Source organism: Musca autumnalis, unplaced genomic scaffold (assembly GCF_047663935.1).
Source record: "Musca autumnalis isolate F117 unplaced genomic scaffold, ASM4766393v1 scaffold_5, whole genome shotgun sequence".
NCBI classification, from domain to species: Eukaryota; Metazoa; Arthropoda; class Insecta; order Diptera; family Muscidae; genus Musca; species Musca autumnalis.
The window spans coordinates 209027997-209054711 of record NW_027412088.1 but is presented as its reverse complement, the minus strand read 5'-3'; the positions used below and the strand labels follow the sequence as shown (position 1 = coordinate 209054711).

General features: G+C 35.9%; 1 protein-coding gene across 10 annotated transcripts in view; it reads left to right on the top strand.

The window, feature by feature from the left end:
* Positions 1-26715, top strand: part of LOC141387003 (uncharacterized) — a 321944-nt gene that overhangs the window by 204171 nt on the left and 91058 nt on the right. For all 10 annotated transcript variants that reach the window (XM_073956005.1, XM_073956002.1, XM_073956006.1 and 7 more), the window contains exons 3-4: positions 19430-19662; positions 23022-23165. In XM_073956005.1, the coding sequence (XP_073812106.1) occupies positions 19430-19662; positions 23022-23165 (377 nt within the window). The remainder of the gene's footprint in view (positions 1-19429; positions 19663-23021; positions 23166-26715) is intronic.

Sequence of the window (26715 nt, the reverse complement as noted above, 5' to 3'; positions counted from 1 at the left end):
AAATAAATAAATTGGCCGTAAAACTTTGATAAGTAATGGGGACATTAGGGCACATCTATAGACTCTTTCTGAATGAAAGAGTGCTTCTACGACCCTCTCTGAAAGAAAGGGTGCTTCTATAGGCCTTCCCTGAAAGAAAGGGTGCTTCTTTAGACCCCATCTGAAAGAAAGAGTGCTTCCATAGACCATATCAAAAAGAAAGGGTGCTTCTATAGACCCTCTCTGAAAGAAAGGGTGCATCCATAGACCCCCTCTGAAAGAAAGGGTGCTTCTATAGACCCTCTCTGAAAGAAAGGGTGCTTCCATAGACCCCCTCTGAAAGAAAGGGTGCTTCTATAGACCCTATCCGAAAGAAAGAGTGCTTCCATAGACCCTCTCTGAAAGAAAGGGTGCTCTTTAGACCCTCTCTGAAAGAAAGGGTGCTTCTTTAGACCCTCTCCCACACAAAGGAAGGGTGCTTCTATAGACCCTCTCCCACACAAAGGAAGGGTGCTTCTATAGACCCTCTCTTAAAGAAAGGGTGCTTCTATAGAACCTCTCTAAAATAAAGGGTGATTCTATAGACCCTATCTCAAAGAAAGGGTGCTTCTATAGACCCTCTCTCAAGAAAGGGTGCTTCTATAGACCCTCTCTCAAGAAAGGGTGCTTCTATAGATTCTCTCTCAAAGAAAGGGTGCTTCTATAGACCCTCTCTCAAGAAAGGGTGCTTCTATAGATCCTCTCTCAAAGAAAGGGTGATTCTATAGACCCTATCTCAAAGAAAGGGTGCTTCTATAGACCCTCTCTCAAGAAAGGATGCTTCTATAGATCCTCTCCGATAGAAAGAGTGCTTCCTTGAAAGAAAGGGTGCTTCTTTAGACCCTCTCCCACACAAAGGAAGGGTGCTTCTATAGACCCTCTCTCAAAAAAAGGGTGCTTCTATAGAACCTCTCTCAAAGAAAGGGTGATTCTATAGATCCTCTCTCAAAGAAAGGGCGCTTCTATAGAACCTCTCTCAAAGAAAGGGTGATTCTATAGACCCTATCTCAAGAAAGGGTGCTTCTATAGACCCTCTCTCAAGAAAGGGTGCTTCTATAGATTCTCTCTCAAAGAAAGGGTGCTTCTATAGACCCTCTCTCAAGAAAGGGTGCTTCTATAGACCCTCTCTCAAGAAAGGGTGCTTCTATAGATCCTCTCCGATAGAAAGAGTGCTTCCTTGAAAGAAAGGGTGCTTCTTTAGACCCTCTCCCACACAAAGGAAGGGTGCTTCTATAGACCCTCTCTCAAAAAAAGGGTGCTTCTATAGAACCTCTCTCAAAGAAAGGGTGATTCTATAGATCCTCTCTCAAAGAAAGGGCGCTTCTATAGAACCTCTCTCAAAGAAAGGGTGATTCTATAGACCCTATCTCAAAGAAAGGGTGCTTCTATAGACCCTCTCTGAAAGAAAGGGTGCTTCTATAGACCCTCTCCGAAAGAAAGAGAGTTTCCATAGACCCTCTCTGAAAGAAAGGGTGCTTCTATAGGCCTTCCTTGAAAGAAAGGGTGCTTCTACAGACCCTCTCTCAAAGAAAGGGTGCTTCCATAGACCCTCTCTAAAAGAAAGGGTGCTTTTATAGACCCTCTCTAAAAGAAAGGGTGCTTTTATAGACCATCTATCAAAGAAAGGTGCTTCTGTATACCCTCTCTCAAAGAATGGGTACTTCTATAGACCCTCTCTCAAAGAAAGGGTACTTCTATATACCCTCTCTCAAAGAATGGGTACTTCTATAGACCCTCTCTCAAAGAAAGGGTACTTCTATATACCCTCTCTCAAAGAAAGGTTACTTCTATAGACCTTCTCTCAAAGAAAGGGTGATTCTATAGACCCTCTCTCAAAGAATGGGTGCTTCTATAGACCCTCTCTCAAAGAATGTGTGCTTCTATAGACCCTCTCTCAATGAATGGGTGCTTCTATAGACCCTCTTTCAAAGAATGGGTGCTTCAATAGATCGTCTTTCAAAGAACGGGTGCTTCTATAGACCCTCTCTCAAAGAAAGGCGCCTTCTATGTCCATAGAGCCTCTCTGAAAGAAAGGGTACTTTCTGCCTCTCTCTCCCCAGTTTTTATTACTGCTATTAAAAAAGCTTAACTTTTTAATAGTCTGATAACAATTAAAAATTAAACAAAAGCGTCTTCACAAAAAGCCTATTACATGGCCACCGGAGACATTGCATGCTTCTGGGAATTCCTTCCTTTCTGTAACAATAAAATCATGTGTTTGACTATAAAAAGCCGAATATAAACACAGGCTCATAAAAACTACAATACAATGGTCATTCAAAAGATTAGAATTAATGCCAACAGATAACAGCCCACCACTTGGTGCAGGGACGACCAAATGAGAAGGTGGGGAAAAGGCAAATTACTATATCCAACATTAAATACACAACAACAAACAAACATATTTGGCCTTAAATGATACTGTTTTTATTTCTTTAAGCTTCATGGAATTTTATGCCCAGTTGTTAGCGTTTTCGTCTTGTTGCTGTCGTGTCTACCAGTCGAGAAATGTAGAAAATATTTTCTTTTTTCCAGCGTTTATTTCATTCACAGTTAACACTAAATAAATGTCTGGAACTACAGAACTACAACAGTGTCTACGACCATGTCTGAGAGCATTGTACAAAGACAAATTGTATCACTATGTTAGTTTTTTCTTATGAAGAAGGTCAGTGTGAGAAGTGTGGTAAAACTATGGTAAGATTTTCCAAAAAAAAACTGTAAATGGAATGTTTTAAATAAGGACTTTCTATTAAACAAAGCCCGTAAAACAATAACTTTATCCCCTAATAACTTGTTTCCACATTCCTGATTTTTCACTTCTCCTTACAGACCCATCCTCGTAATATTTCAAAACAGAAAAAATATATTAATCTTTGTAGTTGTAGTCTGTGTATTTGTGCTTAGAAGCATATCGCAATAGTAGTGTCGTCTATGGGAATAATAACAGTGACATTATGCCGGAGGATAACTTAAATATAAAAATACAATGAAACGTTGATAAATTAAACAGATTTATTACTTAGCTCTGATATTTTTCCCAGCCCATGTTGTTTGTTGTTGTTATTACTTGAGACAATCCCATTGTGGTAAGCTGTGCTGTGTTGTGTGCAATGCGACGCCCTCCACCACTATTTGCCAAAGTCAGACAGCAATACAGCTACAACAACAAGAAGAAGCAAAGGATGTCTGTTTCACAAACAAACTGCCTGACTGACTCACTGAACGTACGAAGGAATGAATGGCGGACTGATTGCCTGACTGTCATTTTGGTCTGGTTAGTCTGTGCATAGATGTCACCTTGCCTGTCCTTTTGGGGTAGACCGTTTTGACATTTGGTATGGGTGTAAATCTTTGTGAAATATTGTTCATCCGCCAAATCCCCCTCCATCCACAGGAGGAGGGCATGATTTTTATATATTCACGTTTCGTATTTTTTGTTGTTTTCTTTTCTTTGTTTGTTTGTCTATCGAATTTGTATAGCTTCCATCACATCCTACTCCTCCGTAATGCAAATCAGCCATTCATTCCTCCATCCAGCCATTCGGCTCATGCCCCATTCTATTTGCATTACATTTTCATAGATATTTAACAATTTATTCTTTGCTACTTTCTTTTCGCCATTACCATTTGTTTCGCATTCATTGGCGTGTGTTAGCCTCTCCTGTTTTATGTTCGACAGTTATAAAATTATCATTGACGGTGGGTTGGCTTATCGCTGTGTTTAGTTTTTATTTATTTTTTTTTTTAGTTTTATTTCAGTGAGAAAATATATTCATATCGTGTCTAATTTAAAAAAGGAATATTAAACACTTACATATATACGAATGATGTAGTTGAGTGTAGGTTTGACACTCCAACATCTTAAAAAAGTTGCAAACATGACAAATAGTTGATATTTATATCTATAAGCCGATAACTGATTGTTGGATAACAAATTTTAATATAGAGAAGTTCATGGGAAGCAACCTTTGTCTAGAAAAGTCGTAGGATAACACCTTTCCGTATAGAAATGTTGTTCGATAACAACTTTTAATATAGAAAAATTAATGGATAATAGCTTTTTGTTGTTGAATAACAAATTTTCGCATAGAACAGTTGTTGGATAACAACTTTTTGTACAGAACAGTTGTTGGATAACAACTTTTCGTATAGAACAGTTGTTGGATAACAACTATTCGTATAGAACAGTTGTTGGATAACAACTTTTCGCATAGAACAGTTGTTGGACAACAACTTACCGTATAGAAAAGTTGTTGGATAACAACTTTTTGTTGTTGGATAACAACTTTTTGTTGTTGGATAACAACTTTTCGTTGATGGATAACTTTTCGTATAGAAAAGTTGTTGGATGACAACTTTTCGTATAGAAAAGTTGTTGGATGACAACTTTTCGTATAGAAAAGTTGTTGGATGACAACTTTTCGTATAGAAAAGTTGTTGGATAACAACTTTTCGCATAGAAAAGTTGTTGGATAACAACTTTTCGCATAGAAAAGTTGTTGGATAACAACTTTTCTATACGAATAACAACTTTTCGTATCGAAAAGTTGTTGGATAACAACTTTTCGTATAACAACTTTTCGTTGGATAACAACTTTTCGTATCGAAAAGTTGTTGGATAACAACTTTTCGTATAACAACTTTTCGTTGGATAACAACTTTTCGTATAGAAAAGTTGTTGGATAACAACTTTTCGTATAGAAAAGTTGTTGGATAACAACTTTTCGTATAGAAAAGTTGTTGGATAACAACTTTTCGTATAGAAAAGTTGTTGGATAACAACTTTTTGTATAGAACAGTTGTTGGATAACAACTTTTCGTATAGAAAAGTTGTTGGATAACAACTTTTCGTATAGAACAGTTGTTGGATAACAACTTTTCGTATAGAACAGTTGTTGGATAACAACTTTTCGTATAGAACAGTTGTTGGATAACACTTTTCGTATAGAAAAGTTGTTGGATAACAACTTTTCGTATAGAAAAGTTGTTGGATAACAACTTTTCGTATAGAAAAGTTGTTGGATAACAACTTTTCGTATAGAAAAGTTGTTGGATAACAACTTTTCGTATAGAAAAGTTGTTGGATAACAACTTTTCGTATAGAAAAGTTGTTGGATAACAACTTTTCGTATAGAAAAGTTGTTGGATAACAACTTTTCGTATAGAAAAGTTGTTGGAAAACAACTTTTCGTATAGAAAAGTTGTTGGATAACAACTTTTCGTATAGAAAAGTTGTTGGATAACAACTTTTCGTATAGAAAAGTTGTTGGATAACAACTTTTCGTATAGAACAGTTGTTGGATAACACTTTTCGTATAGAAAAGTTGTTGGATAACAACTTTTCGTATAGAAAAGTTGTTGGATAACAACTTTTCGTATAGAAAAGTTGTTGGATAACAACTTTTCGTATAGAAAAGTTGTTGGATAACAACTTTTCGTATAGAAAAGTTGTTGGATAACAACTTTTCGTATAGAAAAGTTGTTGGATAACAACTTTTCGTGTAGAAAAGTTGTTGGATAACAACTTTTCGTATAGAAAAGTTGTTGGATAACAACTTTTCGTATAGAAAAGTTGTTGGATAACAACTTTTCGTATAGAAAAGTTGTTGGATAACAACTTTTCGTATAGAAAAGTTGTTGGATAACAACTTTTCGTATAGAAAAGTTGTTGGATAACAACTTTTCGTATAGAAAAGTTGTTGGATAACAACTTTTCGTATAGAAAAGTTGTTGGATAACAACTTTTCGTATAGAACAGTTGTTGGATAACAACTTTTCGTATAGAAAAGTTGTTGGATAACAACTTTTGGTATAGAAAAGTTGTTGGATAACAACTTTTCGTATAGAAAATTTGTTGGATAACAACTTTTCGTATAGAAAATTTGTTGGATAACAACTTTTCGTATAGAACAGTTGTTGGATAACAACTTTTTGTTGTTGGATAACAACTTTTCGTTGATGGATAACTTTTCGTGTAGAAAAGTTGTTGGATAACAACTTTTCATATAGAAAAGTTGTTGGATAACAACTTTTCATATAGAAAAGTTGTTGGATAACAACATTTCGTATAGAACAGTTGTTGGATAACAACTTTTCGTATAGAAAATTTGTTGGATAACAACTTTTCGTATAGAACAGTTGTTGGATAACAACTTTTCGTATAGAACAGTTATTGGATAACAACTTTTCGTATAGAACAGTTGTTGGATAACAACTTTTTGTTGTTGGATAACAACTTTTCGTTGATGGATAACTTTTCGTGTAGAAAAGTTGTTGGATAACAACTTTTCATATAGAAAAGTTGTTGGATAACAACTTTTTGTTGTTGGATAACAACTTTTCGTTGTTGGATAACAACTTTTCGTATAGAACAGTTGTTGGATAACAACTTTTTGTTGTTGGATAACAACTTTTCGTTGATGGATAACTTTTCGTGTAGAAAAGTTGTTGGATAACAACTTTTTGTTGTTGGATAACAACTTTTCGTTGTTGGATAACAACATTTCGTATAGAACAGTTGTTGGATAACAACTTTTCGTATAGAAAATTTGTTGGATAACAACTTTTCGTATAGAACAGTTGTTGGATAACAACTTTTCGTATAGAACAGTTATTGGATAACAACTTTTCGTATAGAACAGTTGTTGGATAACAACTTTTTGTTGTTGGATAACAACTTTTTGTTGTTGGATAACAACTTTTCGTTGATGGATAACTTTTCGTGTAGAAAAGTTGTTGGATAACAACTTTTCATATAGAAAAGTTGTTGGATAACAACTTTTCATATAGAAAAGTTGTTGGATAACAACTTTTTGTTGTTGGATAACAACTTTTCGTTGATGGATAACTTTTCGTATAGAAAAGTTGTTGGATAACAACATTTCGTATAGAACAGTTGTTGGATAACAACTTTTCGTATAGATAACAACTTTTTGTTGTTGGATAACAACTTTTCGTTGATGGATAACTTTTCGTATAGAACAGTTGTTGGATAACAACTTTTCGTATAGAACAGTTGTTGGATAACAACTTTTCGTATAGAACAGTTGTTGGATATCAACTTTTCGTATAAGAACAACTCATATGGGAAAGTACTTCGTTAAAAACTCGCCATTAGAAAATTTGTTAAATACAAACTTCTCATCTAGAGTATGTGTTGGAGAATAAGATTTCCTATAGATTAGTTGACAAATAAATACATTTCACTTAAAAAGTCTATTACGGCGATTGAATAACAACTTGTTGGTTAATTTTTTTTCTTTTATCCTGAAATATCATAAATCTTAAAACGGAATCAATTACTTTTGATACCGCCTAATGAGTTTTCCTTTTTTGCAAAACAATCGATTTCCTTCCTTTCCCTTCATTTAGCAGGATATTGGAAAAATTTGTCATTCTCTTTAAAAATAAAACTTAAATTGCCACATTGAACCGGAAACAAAGTACCTTTGATTGTGTGTGTGATTTCTCTTGTTTCTCTATCACATGTCACGTAACTTCCGCCGCTACCATCGTAACCGTAGAGGGTATCTACCTCTCTCTCTCTCTCTTGCTTTCTGATTTTATGTGTTAAGGCATTTCAAACATTTATTCCGCCGTTTGTCATTTTCAAGTTTATTCCACTGCCACTTATCCTACATTCTGCTAACGTTATTTATTTCATTGTTTATGTATTGGTGTGTGTATTTATAACACAATTGTGTGAGTATTATTTATATTCGTTATTAATCTTTTGATGTCACATTTTTCATAATCAGTCGTGTTGAAAATAATACTTATGTTTTTGGCTGTTGTTGTTCATTTTGTTGTTTTCCAAAAATATATTTTATGATGCTAGATATTTGGGTTGTTCTTGTTGTTGTTCTTATTCGTTTAACATTCATTATTTCAAATGGGATTTCTAAAATCAAGACAAATGTTTTTCCAAAAAGAAAGAAACTTTCATTCGTTTGCAATGTGATAAGAATTTAAGTTTTGGGCTTTGTTTTTGTCATTGTTACAAGTCGTTTGTCGATGTTGATTACAACGAATGGCTTGTAATTAATGACTTTGTTAACAACAACAACAACAAGAGTAGTGACACAACTTTGACCACCCATTGCCACCGCCAACAAGCCAACTACAACAATTTGAGGAGTTTTGTTTTATCGGGGAGGAGTGTTATTGTGTCGTTGTGTTGATATGCTGGGCCTATCAAATGCCAAACACGTACTATTTAATTAAAGCCACTGCCCCATGAAATCGAATCGTAAATGAGCTATCGTTAGTAACGGAAATGTCACACAAATTACTCAAACCATAAAAAGTGTCGAAATAATTTAGTTATTTGAGAATAAGTAGGGGTCATTTGTGCGAGTAATGGTAAAAGAAAAAAGAAATATATTTAAATTATAATTTAATATTACACATTTTGCAAATCAAGCAATGTGGTCCCTTAGGTTATGCGATACTACACACATAAAATATGTTGTCCTTATACAAAACAATGTTTGAAATAATTAAAAATACCATTCTTTAGGAGAGGACAACATAAACAAATAATATGAAAGAAACAGAAATAACCAGAAAAAAAGCCTTTGCTGTTGGATATGATCTTCCAGGGCGAGGACATGATTTCCTGAATCATAAAAAAAAGATTTATATTAGACGTAAAGGTTTACTATTTAAAATTTGTATCCTTAGATGCCTGTGGTGTAGGTTATGATCTTCCAGGATGAGGGCATGGTTTTCGGAATCACCAGAAAAAATAGAAGTATCTGTTTTTCTTTAACATGTGTTCTTTTAATTGTATCCTAATAAGCTTATGGTGTATGGTAGGGTATTCCACGTTTTCCTGTTGCCCTGTATGCCTTAATTTTTTTGTGTCGTGTATTTATAGACAATTTCAATGGTACACACTATTGTAGGGTATCAAATATGTTCATTCAGAAGCTTACTACTGCTTGTTTTCTTTCTGTTCCCGATTGCAACAATTCTTCGTGATTTCAAAAACATTTTCTATTTTCCCCAGAACGCTTTGTAGTTATGGTAAATAATTCGTTTGTGTGGAATAAACAATCATTGACAAGAAAATACCATGAAGATTTGTTGCCTTGTCATCGTCGTCAATGTTTCCCTGATTCATTTGATTATTCTTGTCGCATTGATGTCAAATTTTCATAACAACAGCAGCGAGGAACAATTATTTTGATTTTTATTGTAATTGTAATTCTGATGGTGATGTCTGTCTATTGTGGATGTGGAGGAATGTTTGGATTGGTGGCGGTGATTGCGATTATTATTACGGGTTTCAGAGCACATCTGCTTCAATGATTTTTCTTCCTTTTTTTCTACATTACGTTACTAGGAATCTTATACCTCCAAACTTTTTTTGTTTTTCGTTTATTTTCTTAACAAAGTTTAGCAGTTATTTGTGTTTTTATTGAACTTTTCTTTTCCACTTTTTTCCCTGTGTGTTTTCGAAATTCTTTTATTATTTTCCAGCATTTCATAGAAAACAATTCGTATGCAAAGTGAATAATAAGCGAATATATAATCACAAATCATGAGTTGTCTTCCGTTGTTTTTGTCTTAACGAATTGAAGAGGACGAAGAAAACTCAAGGCAAACAACAATGAAAAACCATTGCTGCCACAGCAAATCAACACTAATAAAGTCCAACAATGGGAAGAGTGGAATGCAAATTCGTTGGATGGAAAGTTGCTAAGAAACGCGCGTCCATCCCAGCGACGGATTTTAGACAATAAAACATGTCTGTCACGTCCTGTTTGGAGTCTTCGTCTTGGGGTCCCAAGTTACATGTCTAATGGAGCTGCTTATATTTTACAAAAAAGAAGATCTGAAAGTAAAAAACCAATTGTAAAGCAGTAATAGTATTTTTGTTTTTATGATGGTCACCAAGAAAAAAATCATCTTTGCTGCTGTCTTGATTAAAAACTTCTAAAACAAGAAAACTGAAAAGCAAAAAAAAGTCCTTCAACAAAACTGCTGAAGGATGCTTCAAATGCTAAGGAAACTAAAAGCGAAAATTCAGCTAAAAACTTGAATAAAGTTGTTGAATATTTTTACATTTTTTTCTCGGCCGCTGTTTTCTTTACTTTGCCTAAGTGGCGGAGGTTTACTAAAAAATATGAAAAAACACTCGCAAGAGTTTGATGGAATGCTCAGGCAATACTTGAAAATTATTCCAAATGCATTCTAGTGGTTACTAAAACAAAGTAAAGTTTGTTGTGATGCTTAAAAGATCATTGAAAGAAAAAGGAAAATCGCTCAGAAATATGCTGAAAGATGAAGACATATTTTAAGTGTTCAACCAACACAGACAAAAATGGTCATAAAAGGGGTTCAAAAGGGGGAGGGTTAGGGTGCAACATTTATTTTCGAAATTTCACGCCTGTGAGGTCAATTGTGGGTACCACCGCGGTGCAATAGTAATAACACCCGCCTTGTACACTGAATACCCGGTTTCGATTCCCATGCCGGAAAACATTTCATCAGCATAATATAGGCGAATTTTCCTCAGAATTTCAGCTTTTAGACACGCCGTCCAGACTCGACTAAAAAATAGGTCCCATATCATTGAACTAATATGAAGTCTATTATAATATAATGCTTTGATATGGAACGGCAGTACGAAAATAATAAAATTGTATACAAAAAGAACTTAGAAACTACCAGGAATAAAAATAAAAATATTCAAAACGTTCAAAACAATTGGCTTGGGTAAACTGTATAAGTTGTTGCTCGATAGTTGCTGGAGAATACAATCACTCTGAGGAATAGGAAGTCATATTTGAACCAATGGACCCCGACCCGTAATTAATTTCTCTGTTGGTGGCAAGGTAATGATATAAAAATTAATCAGATAGGCCCACCAAAAATATATGTCATATCGATCCTGCTGGATGAGAAGCTCATGTGATTTAGAAAATTTTAAAAAGGTTGCGTCAGTTTTAATTCGTCAGAATATTGTTTAAATAATTATTTTATGACATTGTTAATCATTCATCTGATATTGAATTTCTATCGATTTTGTTTTCAAATACTAACTTTGAAGACTTTGTGAAGAGACCAAAGACAAAAAAACATTTGAAATCATTTAAGCTTTGGAGTCGTATACAATACGACACCACGTATACGCCCCATAAATTGTTGAAATTTTATTCTGTAGTATCTAAAATTAATGACGCGTTTCATTAAGACGATTCGAATACAAATTCGTTCAAACTACTACCAAACTCCTGTTTTTTGAAAAATATTAGATTCTTTATTTTCAATTAAACAAAAATTTCTTGTAACAACAGGAGTTTGTATTTGAATTAGTAGATTTCGTTTTAATATGTTTTAAAGAGACCAATAATCGTTGATTATTTTGAAGGATCTTTCGGATGCAAAAAATATATGTCATATCGATCCTACAGCACAATAGTCACGCATGAGGGAAAGCTCACGACTGCGATGGATATCATTTCAAATTTTTGTGTGAGTTTTTATTCCTCAGAATGCTGTTTAAATAATTATGTTATGCTATATTATGGTTGATCATTCATCTGATATTGGATTTCTAACGATTTTGTTTTCAAATACTAACTTTGAAGATTTTGTAAAGAGCCAAAGACCACAATAAACGCTTGAAATCATTAAAGCGGGTTTGGGCTTTGCACCACTTATGCGCCCCATAAATTAATGAAATTCTATTCCGTAGTATTTGAAATTAAAGAAAATAATTCGTGATAATTATGATACATTTGAAATATTTTATAGGGACTAGCAGATATTTTATACGTCCTCACGGTGCGCCCTAATTAGCTTTAAATGAAAAGTGCTGGGAAGTTTTTGTGGATACGGAAACTACAATGTTCATAGATGAGAAAAATAAAAAAACAAAAAAAAATCATCGGAATTAATTTTAAATAAATCGCGGTCAAAGCTCACATTTTTATGGTTTTTCTATATTGTTCATGTGTTTTAAAGTGTCGAATAATCGTTGGTTACTTTAGAGCAATAGTTACACACTGATACGCAACTCAATCTTTTCGTGGTTATTTCTCGAGAAAAAATAAACATCAATATATATTTAGGTGACGTAGGGGATGGAAGATACCAAGGAACGGTCCTGACCGGTTTTAACATGGCAAAGCCCAGTATTTATTTTGGTCCCTCTTTCATCTCAAGTGGACACTGACCTCCCCGTGGTGTCAACTGGGGAACTGCCTTCAACACCCGTTTAAGGTAGTGAGCTAACGTGTGCCGCGCGTTCGCCAATAAGAACGTTAAAAAGTTGGTTTTGGGCGTCGGGTTAGTAACCCTCCCCTAGAAAAAACAGCATACTATGAAAAAAAACGAAAGAAAAGAAAAACAAACCCCTCTAAAGTTGACGAACCCCGCAAACGTATTAAGGACCATGATCTGCGAATCTGCACCTGGAATGTTCGCACTCTTTATAGAGAAGGTGCAGTCTTCGCATTGGCAGACGTACTTGAAAAGTACAAGGCCGATATTACTGCCATACAGGAAATACGATGGATTGGGAAAGGCGTCACAACAACACCTAAAGGTGACGCACTGCATTATACCTGCCATGACGTAAAGCATGAGTTTGGTTGCGGATTCGTAGTTAGTCGGGGGCTTAAACATCTGGTATCAAGCTTCACCCAAGTGAATGAAAGACTTGCTGCAATTCGAATAAATGCTAAATTCTTCAACATCACCTTTATTTGCGCTCATGCTCCCACTAAAGAAAAGCACGAACAGACCAAAGATATATTTTACGAGCGCTTAGAAGAAACATATGATCGTTGCCCTGCCCATGACATTAAAATCTTTCTAGGCGATTTTAATGCCAAAATTGGAAAGGAGAATATCTTTGGCCCAACAGTCGGGAAATTCAGTCTCCACAGTGAAACATCTGACAATGGTATGAGGCTGATAGACTTTGCAGCTGCAAAAAACATGGTAGTTAGCAGTACCAGATTTTAGCATCTCTATATTCATTAGGGCACCTGGCTGTCTCTAGATCAGAAAACAAGAAATCAAATTAATCATGTTGTGATAGATGGAAGACATTCATCGAGCGTGTTGGATGTACGATCGTTCCGTTGCAGCAAAGGTACGCACCCGCTTAAACGTAGCAAACAAAGTACGAACAGACACAACACGAAAGTTAGACATCGGTAAGCTGCAATCACAACAGATTGCCACAGCATATTCCACTCAACTAGCCCAATTGCTTAATCAAAGCACTCCTCATCCCGATAACATATCAGCGCAATGTCAAAACATTGCACACTCCATCCAAACAGCCGCAAAATCCATACTTGTATGCCAGAGATCTCCACCAAGAAATCCATGGTATGATCAGGAGTGTCGTGCTGCCACCGAAGAGAAAAATGCGGCATATAGGGCTACTTTACAGTCCGTATCAACGCGTAGCGCACGAGAGAGATACAGGGAGAAAAGGAGAGAGGAGAAACGTCTTTTCCGCAGGAAAAAGAGAGAGATGGAAAAGAGGAAGTGTGAAAAAATCGAGATGTACGGGAGGCAAAATGAAGTCCGTCAATTCTACCAAAGAGTCAAGCATCAAACTGATGGCTTTGGTACAGGCACATCCTCCTGTAGAGACCAGCAAGGTAATTTGGTAACTGATACAGATAGTGTACTCAGGATATGGAAAGAACATTTTTCAAAACTGTTGGTATCCAATAGCAGCGAAGACGACGAAGATACCACAGTCCCAATCCCAGAAGATGGTATTGAATGTATACCGCCCAGCCAAGATGAGGTAAAGACAGCAATAAATCGGCTGAAGTATAATAAGGCAGCAGGAGCCGATGACTTACCAGCCGAGATGTTCAAACCCGGAGGCGACACGCTGATAAGGTGTATTCATCAGCTAGTTAGCACCATCTGGCAGGAAGAACGAGTACCCGACGATTGGAACCTGAGTATCCTGTGCCCCGTCCACAAGAAGGGATATAAGACTGTATGCTCTAAATATAGGGGCATAAGTCTACTCCCTACTGCCTACAAGATAGTGCCAGGGGTATTGTGCGAACGACTAAAGCCTATGGTCAACGAGATAATTGGACCATACCAATGCGGCTTTAGACCTGGAAAGTCCACCATTGACCAGATATTCACCCTGCGGCAAATCCTGGAGAAGACCCAAGAGATGCAGATCGACACCTACCTTTTTGTCGATTATAAAGCAGCCTTTGACAGCCCGCTGCGTTCAAAGGTATTCCAAGCCATGTCTGAATTTGGTATCCCCGCAAAGCTCATCCGGTTTTGTAAAATGACTTTAACTGACACGAGGTCCTCAGTTAAAATAGGAAAGAACCTCTCCGAAGAGTTTGGTACCAAAAGAGGTTTCAGACAAGGAGACAGCCTTTCGTGTGATCTCTTCAACATCCTGCTGGAAAAGGTTATACGAGAGGAAAACGTCAATAGAAGTGGCACAATCTACACCAATATCCACATGTTACTTGCTTATGCTGATGATATAGACATCATGGGCCGATCCGTAAAAGAAGTAACTGATACCATTATGAAGGTCGAAGGAGAATCTGCTAAAGTGGGTCTGGCGGTAAACGGTGAGAAGACCAAGTTGATGGTGTCGACGCACAATGCGTCCATTGAGCTCGGACCGACTGTGGAAGTTGGTTTCTATAATATTGAGGTAGTAAAAGACTTCGTCTACCTCGGCACCTCCGTAAACACATAAAGCGACATCAGTTTTGAAATAAAAAGAAGAATTGTATTGACCGACAGATGCTACTTTGGTTTAAGTAAGCAGTTTAAAAACAAAGCCACATCTCGTCAAACAAAAATAACGCTCCACAAAACACTGATACTACCCGTGCTGATGTATGGCTCCGAAGCCTGGGTACTTGCGCAAGCAGACATGGCAGTGCTTGGTGTGTTTGAGAGAAAAATTCTTCGAAAGATCTACGGACCAATCTGCGTTGACGGTGAATATCGACGTCGCATGAACCACGAGCTGTATCTGCTGTACAACGACATCAATATTGTTAAACGTATCGAGATGCAGCGATTGCGTTGGCTAGGCCATATCATAAGAATGAGCGATGATGACCCCGCTAAAAAAGTGTATAAACACGGACCGCTTCGCGGTGCACGCAGAATTGGCAGGCCAAGGAATAGATGGCGCAAACAAGTGGATGATGAGATGAAAAGGCACGGTATTCCAGAGTGCGAAGCAACAAATAGAGAGAAATGGAGATCTTTTCTTAGTTCGGCCTATGGAACAAATGTTCTGTAATAGGCCAGCTAAGTAAGTATTTATTTAGGTCTTAAAATAGTAAGCAAATTGATTATATAATCATAGTCTCCACAATTGTTCACAGAATATTCCATTTAACAAAATTATATAAAGAAACTGCTTCGGCGAAACAAAATGTCTAACTTAAATTTATTACACATTTCCTTTCACCATTTCAAAATAAACACCCTTCAATTTTGATTAGGGGTTATCAAAACCTATAAAAGTGTGAATAAAAAGCACGCGATGCCATATTATCTTCAACTTGTGTTGAAGTTTTCTTCATTTTGTTGTTGTCACTGATGATTTTCGTTTTCGCGTGTTTTTCTGTGTTATTCTTGCCTCTCGGACCATGTAATGCCTGCCCAAAATAATAAGATCTAACACGACATCAGGCAACCGGAAGATGTACACAAAAACTTTAGCATTTCGATTTTTTTTTTTTTTTTTTTTTTTTTGCAAAAACTTGTGCCGCTGCTGCAGACTCTGTAATAAAGGCGGTAACGTGAATTACAAATTCAGTACAATGTCCCTTTTGTGTTCCACATTGAAGTGATTTTTACAAAACATAAAGGACGAAAATGATGATGATGTTGGTTGTTTAGTTGTGGCCTGAGTAGGACAAAATCCAACAAAAAAACACAACGAAAGAATTATTTCTATGAATAGTGGGGTAGGGCTGGCCCAGAGTTTGGTGTTTAAGTTTTTCCCTTAGCGTGAGAGTGAGTGTGTGTTTGTATAAAACAAACACTGGAAATACCACAAAAATAAATGAAGGACAATGAAGTCCATCACGAATGGAAAAGACGGGCGGGAGGGGGTTGCATGTTCCGACTCATTGTTGTTGCAAAATGTGTTTGTGTGTCACCCTGTATTTGGCCAACACGAAATGAAGCTTTATGTCCAACAATTGCTGCTTTACTTGTGCCACCGAGGAGAAAAAAAAATCAACGTTTTCGTCATTCTTTCCTCCTTCTCGACACTTCATTTCCACCTCCTGGCGATAATCATTCATTTCGTGTACTCATCATCATCAACATCATAGGCAACATCAGTGTCAGCCATAACCAACTGTTTTATTTTCTTCCATTCTTTTTGCATAATGGCCAGAGGGGTCGTTGCTTTGTCGAAGGGCGTTTATTTCGTTTTCTGACAGTATGTCTGTTTTTGAGGGCGTAGTAGTGACATAAACGTTAAAAAGACTCAACCAGCCCCAGAAAATAGGCTACAAGAAAACAGGCTACAACTCAGTTGGCGGCACAAAATGAATTTTGATGCCGCTGTGCTGTGCTTTAATGTCAAAATCAAACAATCCAAGCAAATCTCAAGAAATTACAATCAGCCAACAGTCAGTCCTCCTTGTTGTCAGCATCAATGAATGGCCTGACCGCCTTCCTGTCTGCTAGCTTGTTGCCTGCCGCCTACCTCTCTTGATTTTGATAGCAAAGTGCGCTTGAATTGCCAATGCTGGAGGTCCTCTTGTCAAATAATAATTTAAAATTTTATAACACTATTTGAGAAGTTGGTTGTATTTGTAAAGGGTCTTTAGATACTTTAGGTTTTTTGTTGTTCGACTACTGCCTGTTGACGTTTGCCATTGTTCATATGTTTATGTAGCATTACAGGAAGGGGGCTTACTCAGGTTTGTAGGTGAGTTTTACAAATGTTTAAGTTGAAGGTGAAGTAGTAAGATAAAGTATGATTAATGTCGTATATTTTCTACTCTCATATATGCATGGAAAAGTAATTGATTTTTTAATATTTTGCCTTTATTTACAAATTTTTTATGATCAGTTTTCATCTTTTTTACCCAACACCACGCAAGGTAACAAGAAACGAGATAGATCCATGGTTACTTTTAATGATCTACATACCATCACATACAGAGTCGATTTATGCATGTCCGTCCGTCTGTCCATGTATTTTGTAATTAAAGTACAGGTCGCATTTATTGTCCTATTTGGGTGAAAATTTAGAATGGTCATATTTTACAAAAGACGAACGCTACTGCTCTTGGGGAGAATCGGTTTAGATTTGGATATAGCTTCCATATTGAAATTACATGAGTAAAATTTGTATTTCCTCGTATAATTTTCCGTATTAATAATAATAATACCTGAGCTGTTATATAAGTATTATATAGTATTTTAAATAAAATAAAAAATAAACTTTTGATTGCTTAAGCTGGAGTATTCCCCCAATGGCTTATCTTCATTTATTACCCTCTATTACAGAGAGTAGTGTTTTTGAAAACGAACCGAAATGTGAGTGCGACTCTCATTTATTTGAGAATACTAGACACTTAAAGAGTTCGGTTTTTCGCTAAAAAAGTCATCATTTCAAAAGCTGAAAAGCCAATTGATAATTCCCTTCACCGCGATGAAATCATGATATTGGTAGCGATCAGTAAAATTTTGCAACACTGTCAGTTCGTTTTCAAAAACATTACTCTCTGTAATAGAGGGTAATAAATGAAGTTAAGCCATTGGGGGAATACTTCAGCTTAAGCAATCAAAAAAATCGCCGGAGGGATTTTCAAATAAATCGCGATTTAAGTTCACATTTTTAGGGGTTCTTTCGGTTTTCACGATTTTGCTTGGAAACCGCGAGTCCTATGTAAATGGGCCTAAAGAAAATATTTTAGCTGTTGAAATTCTCCAGAAGATTGACATTTATGATATTTTCGTAGAATTAACCGTTTTTGAGATATAGAAGTTCAAATTGGGACACTTCAAATTGGGACAAGTCTCCTTATAAAACAATGTTATGATTGCAATTTCCCATCTTAAACGTATATATCTCAAAAATGGTACAAACTAAGAAAAAATGAATCAGCCAATCTTGTAAAGAATTTTCACAGCTACAAAATTATCTTTTGTCCCATTTTGACATGACTTGCGGCTTTCAAGCAAAATCTTGAAGACTTAAGATAAAAACCTAAAAATTTGAACTGAACCTCTCAAAAATGGAAAAACCTACGAAAAAACCCAAAGTTGAGTCTTGTATAGAATTTTCACAGCCACAACATCTTCTTTAGTCCCATTCCGATAGAACTTGCGGTTTCCAAGAAAAATCGTGAAAACATAAAAAACACCTTAAAACGTGAATTTTGACCGCGATTTATTTAAAAATCCCTACAACATTTTTTCTAGTTTTAGGATTTTTCTCATCTATGAACATTGCTGTTTCAGAATTCACAAAAACGTCCCCTGTGTAAGCGTTTTTCATTAAAAGTTAGATAAGGCGCACCCTTCATGATATTGTTTTATAAAACTGCGATACAGTCAGTGCATTGTCTCAATTTGAACTTATATATCTCAAAAACGGTAAAACCAACGAAAATGTCATAAAAGTTAATCTTGTGGAGAATTTTCACAGCTACAACACTTTCTTTCGGCCCATTTACATAAGACTCGCGGTTTCCAACCAAAATTGTGAAAACCTAAAGAACCGCTGAAAATGTGAACTTAAATCGCGATTTATTTGAAAATCCCTCCGGCGATTTTTTTGTTTCTTGATATTTCTCATCTATGAACATTGTAGTTTCATTTAAATTTGGTTAAGGCACACCGTGCAGAACAAACAAAATAAACTTTTTTAAAAAAGAAATTTAAAAAAATTTAGTATTTTCATATTTTTATTATCATCGTTTATTTATTTGCATTTGACCTTTTTTAATAAATAGGAAGATATAAAAAACACAAAATACACATATTTTGATGAAAATATTTAAAAGAAAAAGGTCAAACATTGAACTTTGACCTTGAATTCCTCTACAACTAAGTAAAGAAGATTATGAAAATATCTTTATCCATTTAAAATTTACACAAGTTCGACCAAGAAAAACCCGATTCCGAACCAGTGTGCATCTGAGCTTAGGTAGTACCTAATGTGGTAGGGTTTATGGTCAAATATCAGAGTTATAGTACGTTTATATATAACTGGATTTACCAAACCCACTGGGTTTCAAATGCCAATTCCTTCGCCTATATGTCAAATAAACTCGTTAAGATGGTTAACCCTGCAAAAGGCTATAATATAAACATGGCCTTATTGCAAAATGCATGTATTTTGAATTTTTTTAATTTTTCTTAATTTCAATCTTCCCTTTTCTTCTCTCTCTTTCAGGTGGCGGATCTGTTGACATTTCAAAAGACCAATGCAATAAAACTGTCGATATCTTTGAAGATGTAAGTTCGCCCGAAGTGAATCACATAAATGTGGGAAGACCTCTAACATGCTGGTATCGCTTTCGAACGTTAAAAGGCGCGCCCAGAGATTTTGTGTTACGGCTACGTTTTAAGAAATTTAAAGTTGGAACTCTCTTAAATGCAACACACTGTGATGGTGGCTATCTGCAGGTAAGCTAAACGAATTAACTGAAATGTACATAATTTGAATTAAACAAACAAACACACCCACATAGTTAAAGACTTCTTATACACATTTCTCTGTGTGTGTGTGTATGTCTTTAGACAACAAATCTAATTTGTTAATGTCCATACATTTGTATCCGGTCGAATGAAAGACTAGCATTTTTAGGCTCTGGGGAATTGTGATTTATGGTAGACAAGCATTAACACACGCATACACACACATCTTTACGCACACAGAACCATGTATTCACTTATATCCAAGCACTCAAAGGACCAAGATATCAAATTAAATTTATTGCTTAATATAACCTCAACTGACTTACTGACATGCATAAGCAGCATAGACATACATATGTATGTATGTGTGTGTGTTTCTCTCACAGTGTATGATTGTTGTCATTATTGCCATTGGACCATATATCCTAATGCATGACCTGTCACACACTTATAATTTCCTACTGGAAAATCTTGACAAAATAAAGATTTTTCATCTCTAGATAACCAAAATATTTTATGGCTAAGAAGAATGCCAAAAGACCGGCATATGGACATCATACTAATGGTAGCAAAAGTCTAAATTATTTTCCAAAAATATACACACGTACGCCAATGTTTGCACAAAATATTTCTATTTGTGCAATGTGTCAAATTCTATGAAATTGAAGATGTGTTCATGTGTGTGTCGTGTGTATAGGGAGATGTATACGTTTTGTAGTTGGCTAGGAAATCGGTATGACAATTTATGGTAATACAATAAATGAACTAATCCCAGCAAACCAATCGTACGACATAGTAACGAAATCGCTACGAAATTCGGACGCTATGTCCAATGTCGGATCCGAAATCGTACCGATATCTTAACGAAAGTTGTATGAAGGGGTTGACATAATTTTGGAACGAAATACTTACTTAGCTGGCCCATTACAGAACATTTGGTCCATAGGCCGAACTACGAAAAGATCTCCATTTCTCTCTATTTGTTGCTTCGCACTCTGGAATACCGCGCCTTTTCATCTCATCATCCACTTATTTGTGCCATCTATTTCTTGGCCTGCCAATTCAGCGTGCACCGCCAAGCGGTCCGTATTTATACGTCTTTTTAGCGGGTTCATCATCGCACATTCTTATGATATGGCCTAGCCAACGCAATCGCTGGATCTCGATACGTTTAACAATATTGATGTCGTTGTATAGCAGATACAGCTCGTGGTTCATGCGACGTCGATATTCACCGTCAACGCAGATTGGTCTTTAAATCTTTCGAAGAATTTTTCTCTCAAACACACCAAGCACTGTCATGTCTGCTTGCGTAAGTACCCAGGCTTCGGAGTATCAGTGTTTTATAGAGCGTTATTTTTGTTTGACGAGATGTGGCTTTGTTTTTAAACTGCTTACTTAAACCAAAGTAGCATCTGTTGGCCAATACAATTCTTCTTTTTATTTCACAGCTGATGTCGTTTGTAGTTGTTACTGAGGTGCCGAGGTAGACGTTACTTTTACTCTTTTACTACCTCAATATTATAGGAACCAACTTCCACAGTCGGTCCGAGCTCAATGGACTCATTGCGCGTCGATACCAAATTCAGACATGGCTTGGAATACCTTTGAACGCAGCGGGCTGTCGAAGGCTGCTTTATAATCGACAAAAAGGTGGTAGGTGTCGATCTGCATCTCTTGGGTCTTCTCCAGGATTTGCCGCAGGGTAAATATCTGGTCAATGGTGGACTTGCCAGGTCTAAAGCCGCATTGGTATGGTCCAATTATTTCGTTGACCATGGGACTTAGTCATTCGCACAATATCCCTGACACTATCTTGTAGGCAATAGGGAGTAGACTTATGCCCCTATAGTTGGAGCATAAAGTCTTATCTCCTTTCTTATGGACGGGCCACAGAATGCTCAGGTTCCAATCGTCGGGTACGCGTTCTTCCTGCCAGATGGTGCTAACTAGCTGTGCATACACCTTATCAACGTGTCGCCTCCGGTTTTAAACAGCTCGGCTGGTAAGCCATCGGCTCCTGCTGCCTTATTATTTTTCAGTCGGTTTATTCTGTCTTTACCTCATCTTGGCCGGGTGGTATACATTCAATACCATCTTCTGGGATTGGATCTGTGGTATCTTCGTCGACTTCGCTACAATTGGATACCAACAGTTTGGAAAAATGCTCTTTCCATATCATTAGCACACTATCTGTATCAGTTAACAGATTACCTTGCTGGTCTCTACAGGAGGATGTGCCAGTTCCAAAGCCATCAGTTTGATGTTTCACTCTTTGGTAGAATTTTCGGACTTCATTCTGTTTCCTGTACATCTCGTTTTGTTCACACTCCCGCTTTTCCATCTCTCTATTTTTCCTGCGGAAAAGGCGTTTCTCCTCTCTCCTTTTCTCCCGATATCTCTTTCGTGCGCTACGCGTTGCTACTGTTTGTAAAGTAGCCTTATACGCCGCATTTTTCTCTTCGGTAGCAGCACGACGCTCCTGGTCATACCATGGATTCCTTGGTGGAGGTCTCTGGTATCCAAGTACTGATTTTGCGGCTTTTTGCATAGAGTGGCCAATGTTTTGCCATTGTCCTGATATGTTATCGGGACGAGGAGTGCTTTGATTAAGCAGTTGGGCCAGTTGAGTGGAATATGCTGTGGCTATCTGTTGTGATTGCAGATTACCACCATAATTTTTAAGCAGTGATGTTGATGATCCTCCCGAAATTATTGGATGTTTCTTCACTATCCCAATTGAACCAATTTTCAGGCACATAACGAGGATGGTGAAAATGGCTTCCCCAAATTCCGGACTTCAATTCCCCCGATATTCAAGTTACTTATCAGTTTTTATATTTTTGCTATTTACTAAGAAATACATTTTCCTTCATTGATACACCCACCTCGTCTTATTTATACAACAAGCAATACAAACAGCATCGTTCGTTCACTTTTCTCTGGAGTTGAACGTTGCTTTTTGGCTACACTTTCAGCATAAATGATGACATATGGGAATAATCATCCTCTAGTTGACATCTTCATATTTATTTGCTTTGGCCTCTACCCACCAAAAGCACTTTGTCGAAATCATATATCCTTATCTCATACGAATAGCTATCACATAGAATACACTTGGAAACATATTTACAAAATAACAAGTCACAAAAACAGGCAATCGAATTGAAAATTTCATGGGAAGAGAAAGAGAAGCAGAGAGAATGGAGAAAAATATGTGTTGTTCTATTTTTGATGTTTTCTTTGAATTCAATCGTGTGATGAATTTCAATTTTTAATAAACAATTGTGCTGTTGTTGTTATTGTTTTTTTTTTCTGATATTCAATTTCTTCTTTCGACTTTTTAGATTGTGGATGGCAATGCCAAAACGGATGTGTCAAATCGTCGAGAACCGGGTATGTTTTGTGGCGAAGCAGAACAACCGCAAACATTTATCAGTGAAACAAGTTATGTGAAAGTTATGTTTCATACGGATAATTTTACCGATCAGGTAAGTGACAATTTTTCAAATATTATTGATTAATTATTTAATTGTAATGTATACCTTAGGGCCATTATTATATGTGTTATTTAACTATTTGATGGATTTGAAAACGAAAAATAAACCAATTTGGAGGCATTTAAAATACAATTTTTACATTGAAAGTTAATGCCAAGAAGCTCATCCTTGAAATACAATCATCAGTTTTAACTTAAAGTTAACCGGAACACTATAAATCTGTTCGGTAAATCCAAACTATAGCAAAAGAAGACTTATAATAATGGGGGTTAGTGTTATAACTTTTTTACAACTTCATTTTCCTGCATTATAGCGTGATGAGTTCCTACATAAGATTACATAACATCTTAATTATAAGGGGATTCGGTGAAAAAACCTCACGCAAAGAATGATTTTAAAATTTGAATTTAAAAGAATTATGGGCAATTTTTGAAGTCACTGTAAACAGAAATATAATTGAAAGTAAACCTTAAAGCCATTTGAGAAACTGACATAACATTTGTTTCTCACTAATTTTCTTTAATTCTGAGAATCATAAAAATGTTGTAAACGCTTTTTTTAAAGATATGATTTTTTAACAAAAACAAAAAATCATTTTTTTTTTTCAAATTGGTTTGTGTATGAGCCTTTTTAATATTTAAATGGAATAAATGTTATTTTAGCTATTATTGGCTTAAGTTCGTGCAACAGGAAATAATTTTTGAGAAAAACTTTTATATTTTTTTTAAATCGATTTTTTATATTTCAATGGAATAAACGTTATTTTAGTGATCAAGATATAAAAGTTCATTCATCCGTGCTACAGGAAATCATTTTTGAGAATAAATTTCGAAAAGTCATAACCCTAGTATACCTATGAAGTGACAAACAAAACGCCTATCATAATTGTGGAATTTTGTATTAGTGCACAAGTGCGTATATTAATTGTCGTTAAGTATACGATTCTAATGGTGTTTGTCTTTAAATAATGACTCTGTTGAAGAATCTGTAATAATATACAAATTGTATAACATTCTTTCATATATTTGAGAAGTTTTGCAATTTTTTTGTGTACAAAAACCTACATAATCATTTTGAGTTTTAAATTTGTTTCGTAAAAAATAATACGAGAGAGCGTCACGCTATTTCATTTCTGTTTAATTAGAAGTGCAAATTTTTGAAGAAGGGGAAAGCACAACTAAATATAAAAATTGTACAAAATAGTACTAATTTGCAATCCCAATCATATGATAAAAAACGAATAAACTATAAGTCTTAATATTGGCTAGGGTTTTGATGTTCTATAGAATATGTATGTATATCCCATTTATTTCATCAAGTTGACGCCCCTGCTCCATTGTAATTGTAACGCTTATTTTAGTCCCATTTGCAGTTAGTTTTCTTTTTTTTTTCTTTTTTGTAATTTTGTTTTGCACATCCCTTCTAACTATTGAACTACTATCTTATCGGCTTTACATGTCACTGAATACATTCGTTTGTAAATGAATACATGTCAAATGTCAAATGTTTCCAATAATGCTGAACATGAATTATTTTCCAAATTTTCCGTTATCACCAAATGCAGCAAAGATTCAAATTTCCGTTTTCTCATTTTTCACTCGATAAAATAAAAACCATTTTGGTTGTATTTGCTGCTGTTTTTTTTTTTTTTTTGTGTTGCCTCAAGGGCTTTCATTTAATCGTTGTCTGTCAATTCATTAAATGCCTTTGAATGACATGCTGGTTGGCTCGTTGACTGCTGATGCTGTTGCTGCTGCTACCGCTCCTGCTGATGTTGGTGGTGGTGGTCGAATGTCAGCTCTTAGGAAGCCTACTCGTTTACATAACGATGAATGAATGAATTGATTCCATGATATCATAACGACTATTTGCCGTGTGTCGTTTCGCTCATTTCGTTTGCAAATTTCCCCAGTTTGCAACAGTGATTGCCAAACAACAGCTCCATGTATATCGATGGCTCAAATAAAACGACGATGGCAAAAGTGAATCATTGGAGCGAGGCGGAAATTAACAGCGAAATATCCATAATACAAACTCATAAATATCCTTGCCGTGTATTAAGTCGTATAACAAACTGTCAACACAGAGTGAATTGTTATAATACACTCGACACAGACACAGTCACATCGGTTGCCAAAGCTTCTGCGATGTAAAGCAAGCTCCACTCACGCACACACGCATGGCATGCGTCAATGTTCATAAATGCCACCATAACTAGCACGCACAAAGTGACACATTGATGCAGGTCCGTGCTGGTGGATATGCACATGTCCTTGCTGCATTTAATGTCAACTAAAAAGGATGTTCATAATATTAATAGTACATGTGTTCACGTATACTTTAGGACAAAGCAAAACACGATGTCTGTCCGCGCAAGCATCCGTTGATCACTGAAAATTCAACCGTTAGCTCATTGGTATGTCCCGACTAACTAATGTGAGGCCAGGTTGTAAGCGTAAATATGATTTTATATAGTGAATGTATCAAATATTGACTCACCTACTTACAACCATAGGTAGATGTGTGTGTGTGTGTGTATGTTCACATGTTTTGTAAATGTGCAAATGCAAATACAAGTGTAAAACTATGCACATATAAAACGCTGCACATGTTTGCATAAATGACCATAACGCCCGGACATGCTATCTGTTTAACAGAATATTTTGCGTATCCTTCTGCCTGGCTGACTATGTGACACATGTCATTAGTGACGTGAATGTCAGGCTCATGAACATTGTTAGTATTATTGTAATGAGAAACAACAACAAAAATACATCCGCCATCTTCTTAAATAACATCATTGTGAAATTATGAAAGTCAACGTTGTCATTGATATTATTATTTTGTAAAAAAAAGTATATTGAAATTCCGTGGAATTTTCAAAGGATATCTACTGCTTAAAAACACAGGTTCCGTAAGGCAGAGATAATAAAGTACTTGAATTTAATATGCATTGTATAAATAAAAATTAATTTGTAAAAACTAAGCTACAGTGTTTTACTTATAAATGGACTAAAAGCTACAAAATAATTTTACCCTCGTGACCCTAATGGATCTGCAGTGAACTACTAAAACTGAAGAAAGTGTATCGCTATCCCTGTTATCGTTGCAATTCAACTGATTTCTTTTCTATAACCTGATTCGTGAAGTCACGAGTAGTCACTTGACCGTTTTCCCGATTTTACTGAATTGCAGACGTCCTTCAATCTTTATTGGAAACAACTGAAAAAAAACTCTTCCGAAGGTGAAAAAATGTAGGATTTCATAACATCCCAACTGACTTTTTTTTCCGAATTCGTTTCGAATTCGGACAGAATCTCTGAACAAATTTCCGTTTCTGATGCCAAATTCGGTTCGAAAGTTGTATGGACGTGGTCACCGAATTCAGAACTAATTTTCGAAGGAAATTCTAAAAAATATATATTTCGCGACGAATCGGTCCGACTTCAGATGTAAATTCTTGGATAATTCGGAGAAAAATTTAGGTTTTCTGACAGAAATCGTTCAGAATACGGAAACAAATTCTAGAAAATTCGGTGAA